Source organism: Polistes fuscatus, unplaced genomic scaffold (assembly GCF_010416935.1).
Source record: "Polistes fuscatus isolate 324 unplaced genomic scaffold, CU_Pfus_HIC Scaffold7, whole genome shotgun sequence".
NCBI classification, from domain to species: Eukaryota; Metazoa; Arthropoda; class Insecta; order Hymenoptera; family Vespidae; genus Polistes; species Polistes fuscatus.
In genome coordinates, this window is record NW_025113151.1 from 5,536,621 (window position 1) to 5,549,090 (window position 12,470).

The window sequence follows — 12,470 nt, forward strand, 5'->3', positions numbered from 1 at the left end:
TCTTTTTTTTTTTCATTAAATTTGCTTTACGAAAAAATAATATCAAACATTTCCGTTTACGTGAGATTAAATTAATAACATTTAATAACAAATTAATAACAATTAATTTTAACAAAAATATTTCTAATCGTCGATCAAACCTTTCCATAAAATTAATATCAATATTTACTATCGATGGTACAACGACAACAACAACAACAATAAACAAAAAAGGTAAAAATAAAAGTATTCCTCTTCTACAGTATAGATCATCCAATTACTATATAATAAATAACGATAATCAATATATCAGAGAAACCTATTAATAATAAATTAACCTAGCAAACGCTATGAATATTAAAACACCCTACGATAATCTATAATATTCGTTAGACTAGATAACGCGCGTCACGTTCGCATAAACAATATCTTCTTTATCTAACGCTTTGAACATCGTTCCATTAGTCTGATGTTTGAATTTTATCATCAACCTGATAACGAACAACGAACGTTCCGTAAGATTACCAAATCACGATACGTCGATATGTTGCTCTAATGAAGCGCGAAAGCTGTAATTGCAGGCACGATGGGAATGATTTAACGATGTTCCTTCCCCAGCGCGATAATGGACCAACTCTCCCACGGGATATAAGGTATAGTAGAAAGACAGAGAGAGGGAGAGAGAAAGAGAGAGAGCTTGCGTTGTGATCGTTCGAATCAGCCAATGGTACCTAGCATTGGAATTACCGTTAACGCTGGAATTCGATTTGTAGCGTTTCCTAGTCGAGCCTTTGCTCGTTACGCTTCCACACCCCTAACCTAACCCTCTTTCCAACTTCTACCTCATCCCAATATCCCAATATCCCCCTTCCCTCTATCCCCCATCATCCCTTCTATCTATACAATGACTCAACTACCAACTCGTAACTCGTATTCTCTTACACGGATAAATACTGGATCTTGTTCGTGTAAGCCCTGAGAACCGATCCACCCTCTTTAAAAGCTTACTTCTTTTCTTTCTTCCTATATTTTTCTTTCTCTTTTTTATCTTTTTCTTGATTTCTTTTCTTTTTTTTTACTATCTTTCGTTGTTTCTTTCTTTGGTTTTCTTGAAAAGATTCCTCTCACCTCGGAGAAAGTAAGAAAACGATATACGCTTGGTCTACGAATTCTCGTTTATTTTCTGGAGTAGTTACTAATCAACGCCATTCAATGTACTAAAGGCTAGCGTTATCCTACTCTTCTCTCTCTATTCTATTCTATTCTATTCTATTCTACTCTCCTCTTCTTTTCTTTCTTTCTTTCTTTCTCTTTTTCACTTATCTCCACGGAATCGTGTACCATCGGTCTTACGATTGAAAGCTGATTGAATCGAAGCTACATAAATGTTTGCGGATTAGCTATTTACTTCCCGTAACCTTAACACCTTCATTGTTTTTTTATTTCTATTTGTTTGATCTATTTATTCTTATATATCTGATATAATATAGATTATTTAAAAAAAAAGAAAAACAATTAATCATATTTTTTATTCTAGAACTTAATCAAAGTATTTTTTATTCGTCTGTATTATTCTTTTGTATTTTTTCGAATACGAATTCCAGGATTATTGTTTTTTTCTCCTCGTTGTTGCGCTTTTACGATTAGGTTAAAAAAAAGGCAAAAGATTTGGATTATCGCGAGGATGTTTAGGCGTATGTAAAAACTTTGAGGATCCATTTAACAATATTGCTTTTCAATCTTATTCAATTCGTTTCCAATTGGTCGACACGATAAGTTAAAGTCGTTTCTTCAAATGCATTAGAGAGAGAGAGAGAGAGAAAGAAAAATGGTATGATTTTAATTTTATTCCCCGATATAATTCATCCTTCGTGTCTAATGCACTCGCAAATAATGCATTTTCGTGCTGCAGACTTTGAGTGCCTTTTCTCCGTACCTACTCTTTCTCTTTCTCTCATTTTCCCTCTTCCTATTTCTCTTTTTACTTCCTTTTTTATAGATGTCACTGACGACATTAAAATTATGACTAAAAGCTGTGAAAACGTTGATAAGAACTTACCCGAAACGTCGCTTCCTTTCTATCGAATCAAATTTCGTGTTATTCTACAAAGAATATTTTATCCTTGATAACAATCGTCTGAATTAATACGAGAAATGTACACATACTGCATACTACTACTAGATATTAATACTACATAAGCGTACATGTTTAAGAATATTTAATTTCTCTTAAACACATAGGTAGCATCGAATAAATTACATTTACATTTTATTCTCCATTTTCACATCACGTCTTGGACATATGTTTTTTACTTTAATATTTAATGGATACTAAAGCTTCTCAAAGTAAACGAATATTTTTTATTACTAGAAATTAATTTTAAAGAATGAATAATAACTGTACAATAAAATACAATAGAATTTAGAAAAAGAAAAAACAAAAAAAGGAGACTAAGAAAATGAAGGAAGTAAGAAAACAAATTTGTTAAGACTGTGGGTCTTAAAAAAAAAAAACCAAATAATCCAAATAGTACACGGACAATAGTGGGCTGCTTCGTTGTAAGCTGATTTTCTCTCTCTCGAAGAGAGTAAACAAAGCATCATTTGAGATGAAAATGTAAAACGTCGTATCTTGCAAGTGTACTTACTTATATCCATATACATACATATGTATATGTGTGTGTATGTATTTATGTATATAGACATTGTACAAGGTAGTAGCAGGTAATATGTACGAATTCGTAATAGAGCACATACGCATATGTACATAAAGTATTAGATACATACGTATATATACATACACAAGTGTGAGCGCATAATAATGCATACTATGGTGATACTGGATTTATATAACTTATATGTATGAAATGTAACGAATGCAGAATACGTGCCAGAAAAACGAACGCGCCCGGGGTCACTTAGGAACAAGACGGGGCTCATTTTTTATCTCTAGGGTTCTTGCTAGAAAAGAAAAAGAAAGAAAAAGAAAAAATAGAACAAATAAAAAGAGATAGAGAGAGAGAGAGAGAGAGAGAGAGATAGCTATTATCGTGAAAAGAATGTTAAAGAGAATCGTGACGACAAAAGCTGACAGTTTTCTACGTCACCGTAGATATTTTGCTTCTTCTATTTTTTTATTTTGTTTTGTTAAACTAATTCTCATTAGTTGTTATTATTTATATATCATTTACTTATATGTGAATATGATTTTTCTATTGAAATTGCTTCGAATTGTTGGTAATATATAAATGAAAAAAAAACTTAAAAAAGGGTTAATATATCTTTCATTTTTATATTAATAAATAAACAATCCTATATCTTATTACTTCAAATATATAGATGTATAAAAGATTAAAAAACTAACCGTATAGGACAGTTGACTGCGTGATTTCTCTTCTGTCACACGAATAGTTCCGCAGCCCGTCCTTTGTGGTCGACCATCCTGTTCCTGACTACGCTAACGCCATTCCCCACTCTTCTTTACTCACTAGTTTCTCTTTGTTGACGATCAGTGGTTCGAAGGTTTCACAAGGTCCTAGTGGTAAGGCTGCATGTGTCCTCTGTCCCTATCGGTTTACGGATAGATCTCTTTCATCGTTTAACTTTGTGGTTTTATTTGTTGTGCTGTTGTTATTACAACCTGGACTACAGGATACGAATTCCTATCGAATGGGAATACGAAAGACTAATGAAAACTGTTTTTACTTAGAAGAATAAAGATTTTACATAATAATTATCACATGAACGTATGTATATATTTTTTTAATGATATAAAATATCATATGAGAATTAACGAGGAATAATGTTCGAGAAAATGAATTTTTCAAACTTTATGATTAGTTATTGAATATTTGTGAATTTGGTCTTGTCATATTGAATATTTTTGAGATGATAGATAAAAGAAGGAGATATTTATCTTTAAAATGATGGTTTTTTCAAGTCTCTATGATGTTTCGTTCAGGAGATATAAGTTTTTAAAAATTTCATTGAAAAATTGCAATGAACTGATGACGTGTACGAGTCGTAGTAAATAGTAGTACGTACCGTTTACGTCGAACAGCTGATCATAGTAACGTAAATTCCAAGAATCTATGTAGGTCAGTGAGTCAATATCCATTCAAAAATAATTACTAGATAAATAGTAAAATTTTAATGCATATTATTTAAATTACAATATCTCCGGAACTAATAATCGTAGAGACACGATTCAAAGCTTGTTGTAAATGACAAAGCTTCCTCTATATTATTAATAACAATTCATAAATTAATTGTTATAAACAATTTGTTATAAACAATTTTTATAATCAATCTTTTTAAAATTCTACACTAATTATTTCTCATACGTTTACTTACCTATGCATAGTTAACAAATTATTATAAACAATTGTTATAAACAATTAATATAATAAAAAAAAATTTTTCTGTAATTTTTTATTGAATAATACACGTATATCTCTATGCATATATGCAGGTGATAATTTTTTTAAAATAATTATTATAAACAATTTCCTATAAACCGAAACGACGTAATTAACTTACATCTATATTAGTACATGCACATTTATTAAATAATTATCATAATTAAATCAATACATCTTCATATTTGACAGTTTATAATTTGTACTATTATAAAGTACCCTTGGCGAAATAATTTTTCGTGCGGCGTCGAAACTGTCTATTCCAGTGTGAATTCAAAGCAGAGAGCTTGTATAATGCAAAATAATATAAAGAAGAATATATGTATGAGTAAGATACAGTTAGTGTGAGCAGGATAGCGATAACTCTTTTTCGTTGCACCCTTCATAGGACGAATATTTTTCCCGGAAATTATGTAGGTCAGTATGTCGAACTCTTTTCACGAATAAATTTATGTCAACGTACATGTCTCTATAAATCGATCTCCGTACGAAACAAAAGACATTTTTTATTATTTCTTTTTCTTTTTAAATTAAAAAAAAAAACTGGAATATAGACTTTTGCGATTTTTATGCATAGGTTTACGTAACAAATTTTTCTTCAACTAAACATTTGTAACATTCGTTTTATGGATTGAAATTAAATGTAAATTGTTTTTTGTGGTAAAAATCATCATAATTTTTTATTAAATTGAATGACGAATGTTATTAAAGTTATCATTATTATCACGTTCTTGTGTGATTATAACGACTTCTCATTATTCACCCGAATAAATATGCACACGCAGATCATGGCTATTAAACTGTTATAAATTTACGAAGTGATAACGAAGAAATAGGAAAGCTAGTAGATTCTTCATTCACATTCTCGTCATCTTGCAAGTAGTTGAAATTATCAGAGATATCTCGATGTATGTTATAACACCCGTCGTGTTACATACTTTCTGACGTAGTACGTGTAAAGGTACGTCTACCGGAACTAGACACTATAACGTACTCGATCTTGCGTACGTGCCAGCAATGATAAGTTGGATGCTCGATAGAGAAGTGATAAATTTCTTCTACGATCCAGACTTGAATATCATTCGTTCTTAAATTGAACAAAGAACAAAAAAAAGAAGAACAAAAGAAAATTAGAAAGAAAGAAAGACAGAGAAAAGAAGATAGTAGTTGGAATAAAGTTGTATCTTAAGCGCAAAGTAAGCACAAAAATAAATGCTAAAAATACAAATTTAAAATATGAATGAAATGTAGAATATCAATGAAATTTACTATCATTTAAATAAAATATTTTGTTTATGTATGATATATATTTTTACGATTTGACAATTATTTTGAATATGAATGAAACCCAAAATCAATGAATAATCAAAAATTAATTAAATAACGTACGTATAATAAAATTTTCTTAATTTATTTTCAATACTTAACTAATTATCGATTAAAATAATTGATGTTGTAAATATACGTTATAGTAAATTTAAAAGTGTTTCGATGAATTCGAAAAGTGTTTCCTATACGATTTTTGAATGTTAGTTTCGTGTTTGATCCGATGTTATTTATTTGTGTCAGTTGGTAAAAAACTTTTGTATTCGTACAGTACGTGGATGATCATCCATGGTTGATTTTCGCAAAATGCGCACTAAGGTGGAATTCTGTTATATTGAGGTTCGAGAGAAAGAGACAAAGAAAGAAATAAAGAGAAAGATATAGATAAGGGGGTTAGGAAGAAGATAGTTCGTGAAGCTTCTGAAATATTTCTAACGCAAAGGAAGACCACCGCCATCATACTGCGGTCCCTTATAAGCAGGAGCAGCCATTGTGCCCGTTGAGAATACGTAATGCTTTTGGCTTCCGCACCTTCACATCCTAGAACTTGCACTTCCTCTTCTTCCCACCTCCCATTCTACTCTCTCTCTCTCTCTCTATCTCACGTTAGTTTATCTTTCTATCTCCCTCTCTCTTCCTTTTACAAATTATTGTCCGATCGTTCGGTACCCGCCACTACGATGAGGTTCCATCCCCATTCGATAAAGCGATACGAAAGTGAGACAAGGTACAAAAGGGAATTGAAAAAGAGAGAGAGAGAGTGAGAGAAGGAAGGTAAATTCAAAATTTGAAATTCGGTGCTCGCGTAAAACGGGGCCGCGTTCGTGAAGCATAGTAATAACGGGTTGATAGAAATTTAGAATATGAATGGAATCTTTGATCTAGGAGGAAACTTGTTATCATTTAAATAATTGATACATATATAATACACGATGACATTGTTTCTTTTATACACGGATATCGTTCACTTCGTTTCAATTTCATTTGAAATACATTGCAATCAAACAAAATATTTAAGGTAAAAGAAAAAGGATAAAAAGAAAAAAACAGAGAATTTTATTTCATTTTTATATAATTTGCATATAACGTTATTGACCGAAAAAATAATGTAAAAGGGTCATTAAAAGCATTGGTAATTTGCAGTTAAATATAGAGTACATATATATACGTGTAAATAATTTCAAACATGTAAATGAAATTGTAAATGCAATCGTTTTTAATGGGAAAATTTGTATGTAAAATAATATCGATAAGAGAGTATTCCGCTCTCTCTCTCTTGATTTATATTTTTTGTTGTATTTTTTTCAAATTTATTTGTCCTATAAATTCGTAACGTTCCTGTTTTATAAGCTTATTCTCGATTGCGATGCTACCTTATGATTTATTTCCTCTTTCTCTTGTTTAGTTCTTTTTCTTCTTCTTTTTTTCTTTTTGGTTACATATTCTTTTTTTTTTTTTCTACGGTCGTTTTCTACGGTCACCAGGCAAATCCACGTGAGATTCGGTGGGTAGCTAGCAGGCCTGTTACCAGCATACATTTGCATACGTTTTCGAAGGGTCGCACGGGCTCATTCGTCATTCTGTATCGCGACGATGTAGTTGTGGTTACGATTTACCCGGAACCGTCCTATACCATCAGCGTTATATTCTTTTCTTCTTCTTTTTTTCTTTCTTTTTCTATTTCTCTTTCTCTCCGTCTCTTCGGCTCTCTTGCATTTAGTCTTTTCACCACGCGAGAAATAAACGAAATGGCGTGGAAACCGAAATCGAAGTGATTATTCGTCCGATACGAGAATCCTATTTTAACTTAGCTAATTTAAAAGTTCTTCCAATTTCAGAATTGTCGATACACTTTTATCGTAAAAACAAATACGTCGTCGACCAACAAAAAAAGAAAAAAAACAAAACAAAACAAAATACGAATAATAGTCATATGAATAGAATTATAATCCGAGAAGTTGAGTCCGAAAAATTCATGTAATACTTCTTGTTAAACGCGAAATGTTAATTTAAAAAGTCTTTTAAAATTTTTTACTTTTTTTCTTTTTTTTTTATTTAAAATCTCTCGGTAATTGGGCGAAAGAATTTAAGGTAAATTTTTTCAGATTTTAAAATATCGGATAATAAGAAAAATTCGTGTATTCTTTTTGCTTCTTTTTTTTCTTTACTAAAGAGTTATAAGTTAAAAAGCTTTCTAAGTTTTTCTTCTTATTTACTTCGAAACCTTTATGAAAGTTACGCGAAAGAATGCGAGAAACATTATTGATTGTAAAATATCTGAAAAATAGGGTGAAACAAGTTCACATCCTTATTTATTTATTTTTCTTTTTAAATGAAAAACAGAATATATACATTGCAAAACATTTTTTAAAAATTTCCGAAAAACAAAATAAACAAAGTTTAACCGCTTACCAAAAAAAAAAACAAGTTTATGTATTTTGAGTTTGTACTATTCGATATACTCAAAAATTAAAACTTTGATTTAACGTAAGAGAAGAGAAGAAGTGAGTAATGTTAACTAACAATATTTATCTTTCTCAAAGAAAAACAAAGATAAAATAAAATAAAATAATCCCATGGAATGCAACGAGCCTTATTTAAACTTTTCGCAAGAAGTTTAACGAACAAATAAATAAATAGAAACTATTTAAAGAAATGTAAAGAAAAAAGGGGAAGCAAGGAAAAAAATAAAAAGAAAAAGAAGAAAAGGAAAAAAAAAGAAAAAAGAGAGAGAAGAATGAAGAACAAGTTTGACAAGTTAAACAACTTTCAATAAGAATGACAATCCCTTCGTCGATCGGAAGGGGTACGGTCCACCTTCATTGAGTCCTTTGCAAATTTTTCTTCCTCTCTTCCTCTTTTTTTCTTCTTTCTTCATCTTTTTTTTCCCCGAAGGAACTCGGTTGGGATCCTTATATTCTTGAAAAAGCGACAAAATGGAACACGCGCCGTCGAGACGGCATTGCGGGTACGGTAATACGGTGGAAGAAACTCGGAGGAAAAGGATATAACCTTCATAGAGAGGAATGAAAAGGGCTTTCGAGGGAAAGGTAAAAAGAGGGGGAGGGGAAGGGGAGGGAAAGAAGCAGAGCCAGGGATAGAAGAAGAGAAAAACGTGGACGAGGACGAGGAGGAGGAGGAGGAGGAGGATGAGGTGGCAAAAGAGAGGATGGAAAGAGGGGGAGGGGTGGAGGGTGAATGCACGAAGGTGCTTACCCCGACGAGGAGGGTAGCTACTGCAAAAGTTACTCGCTGGAAAATATACAGCCTGTGCTTTCAGGAAGTTCGGATTATCGGAAAAGCGGCTTGGAAATACGAGTTAGCGCGAAGGCGTATCCTTCTACGGCCACGAACTTCTCTCTCTCGTTTTCTCTCTCGTTTTCTCTCTCTTTTTCTCTTTCTCTCTTTCTCATTCTCCTTTTACTCGTATCGATTGCACGGGAGCAAGAAATGAGAACGTTTCGTTCCTCGAATTAAGTCTTCGATTCGAGTGGCGTGGCCAGTTAAAAGGTTCCTATTATATTCTTGAAATCCTGCCTCGCTTATCGAAACGTTCCAAGAATACAATACCTGGAGAACTTGAGACTTTTATTATTATGTTGTTTTTTTTTTGTATTTTTCTTTAATCAATCCTTTTCCAAACGGACGCGAAAGTAAAATCCCAAAAGTTGAATAATCGAGCATTAATCAATGCCATTGTTGGAAATAATTGAAAAGCAATTGCAATGATCAATATTTTGTCATCGATACGATATGTATACGTACGAATTTTTCAATTGGAAATAAATTGTATTTACTAATAGAGAAATACGTATGTATTTCAAAAAGAAAAAAAAAATAATTAAAATAATCTATCAATCAATTTAATTGTAAGATTTTTTTATCCGAATATTGCGATTACGTTTGTAAGTTTTAGGATTAAAAGAATTTTATTTCTCGTAGAAACGATCGTATCGTACGATAACTCGAATCGTTTTTTAATGTTGCAGGCGTACGTTGACCTTGTAAAGGCATGGGGTTGGAAAAGCTTTACCATCATATACGAGAACAACGAAGGACTGGTGCGATTGCAGGAGCTTTTAAAAGCTCACGGTCCAAGCGAATTCCCCATTACTGTTAGGCAACTCAGTGAGGGCTCGGAATATCGGTGAGTTTTACGCATTTCCCACCCTACCCGTACCATTATACCCGTTCTTTTCTTTTTTTATTTTCTTTTTACCTTCTGCATCCACTCACTTTCCTTTTTAGCAAAACTGAAAAGAATATGAAGAGGACGTATGTACGTTACCCATCGTACGCATCGATCTGTTCTTCCTCATTTTTACTTGTTTTTTCTTTTTTTCTTTTCATAAATCCAACTTTTTAATGACAACCGAAAAAACTATATCCATTATATTTTAATATTTATTTTATTTATTATTTTTTAAATCGTTTACTTTAAAAAAATGAAACTTACGTTTGAATGTTATCGATAGAAAATAACAAAATATGCGAGAGTTATCAAATATTTGCGCGTTAGTTGCTCGTTAACAAACTCGTCTTGAATAATATAAATAAATTACGAATGAAAATTTTTGTGGGTAAATATTTTTTTACATTTCGTTAAACATTGTAATATTTTACAAAATGCTTAATATAGAGGTAATATAATCAACGAAAAGAAAAGAATAGGGGGAGAGGAGTGATATTTTTCCAAGCATTATTATGCAAATTTGAAATCTTTGTGCATGGCGTGCATCCACCGTATGCCCGGAATGATTTTGAATTTTCCAATTTGAAAATGGATATTCTTGAAAGCGATCATTCAATTCGTCAAAGCTAACAATTCCTCTTTCATTAACTCCTTCCTTTCCTCATGCCCCCTCTCTCTCTCTTCCCCTTACCACCTATTTTCAAATGAAATAGAGATCGCATTTCGTAGATTGAATATAGGTTACATATTTGTATGAAACCAGAAATGCGAGTTCGAAATTTCGATTTTCCATGAACGTATTACTTATCGTTTTGCAAAAACGAAGTGGTAATTTACTAGTTTCTTTCTTTTTTTCGTTCTTCTTTCTTTACCCGCTGGAGGCTAAATCGCTTTATGTTCGGGATTTCCTAGATTTCTATGCATAGCCAAGTTATCTTTTTTATTTTTTTTTTCCAATATCACATTTTACGACAAGAAAAAGAGAAAAGAAAAGAAATAGTATCATCATAATCCGTGTCGTGTGAACGTTGGATACCAAAAATCGAATGGTTTTCTTTAAAAATTTTATGCGTAATATTTGTGGCCACGTGTAGCTCGACAGAGGATTGGCGTCCTTTGTAAAATGTATATGAAGGGCGGTTAACAGAGATAAGAAAAAAAGACGATCGCCGACCGCTGGCCGAAAGCAAGGAAAGAACATTCATATTAAAATAAGACTGAAATGTTAGGTTTATTGGTTTTTTTTAACTAAATTTTTCCAATACTACTATTATCTATATTAAAATGCCACAGTGGCACAAACAAACCCTAGAATAGAATATTTGTAAAGATGTGATGTTTATCCTTGTTAAATATTATGATGAGATTTATTATAGCCAATCATAGACTATATATTTTATATGTTAAAGTTTTTTGTAAGATGTTTTTAACTTGTTTTATGTATGTTAAAAAGAGATTGAAATAAAAATATACTTTTTCAAATAAAAAAACTGGTGTGTGTACTTATGTACGCACGTAAGAAGTTATACTTCTTTGCCGTACCAAAACGAACATAACCTCAATAACCTCAAAAATAACTTCAAAATAAACTTCAAAGAAAAAAAATAACTAAAAAAAAAAATAATTATTATATATATAATATATAAGAAAGAATAAAAAAAAGAAAAAGAAAATATGAAAATATAGATATCAGTCCACACTAAATATAAGAGAGATATATCGAATTACTTCACGCGTCAACAGCCATGGCGCGGTTACAGCATTAGTTCTCGCTCGATCATTTAATAGTCTACTTAATTAGAAGTCAAAATCTGGTTTTCAGTTATCATCTTGATTCTTTGATCTAAGGGTAAGTCGACGACGCTGAATCGATTGGTGCTAATTTTTTTGCAATAGTATCTCAAATTTTTGAGAAAAAGGGTAAAAAAGGGAAAAATAGCCTTATCTTAGAATCTAGGCATTTAATTGAAAAAAGTTTCAAACAAAAGTTGTAGAGAATTGAAAAATACATAAAAAATGTTCTAAGGTTTATCTTCGTATTTGCAAAAATAAGCGAGAAAGAGTGATAAAAGTAATTGTAAGAGTGGGGAAGCAAGTCCCGCCTCTCAGTCGACTAAGTAAAGCAGCACTGAGTACGATTAGTATTTGGATGGGTGATCCGCTTGAGAAAAAAAGGGGAAGAAGAAAAGAAGACAACTTTTCATGCCGTATACTTGAAATCGCTTTGCCCGCGCGTCGTAAATACCGACAAACTTCATGGTGTCGTTTTTCCAGAGGCTCGGAACAAAATCATCACTTCCCATTACATTTTCCCCAACGCGTCAAAAGAAGTATAAATTCAAAAAAAAAAGGAAAGAAAATTCGACACTCTCTCCGCGACGATCTGAACGTCAAGATTGAACATTTCTTTTGTATCCTAACCGTTTCTGTATCTCGAATTATAACCATTTATTTTATTCTTCCTCTCTCGTGTTAACGATTTATTTTTGCCCTGTTCTTATGTTTTACGCTTAGTTAAGCATCCCTCCAACCCCGCTTCCAAGTCAGAATGGTTA

At 31.9% G+C, this 12,470-nt stretch overlaps 1 protein-coding gene across 8 annotated transcripts in view; it reads left to right on the forward strand.

Annotated features, from left to right (window-relative positions):
• LOC122524179 (glutamate receptor ionotropic, kainate 2) overlaps nt 1-12,470 on the forward strand; it is a 249,077-nt gene that overhangs the window by 158,957 nt on the left and 77,650 nt on the right. For all 8 annotated transcript variants that reach the window (XM_043646280.1, XM_043646283.1, XM_043646282.1 and 5 more), the window contains one exon: nt 9,713-9,870. In XM_043646280.1, the coding sequence (XP_043502215.1) occupies nt 9,713-9,870 (158 nt within the window). The remainder of the gene's footprint in view (nt 1-9,712; nt 9,871-12,470) is intronic.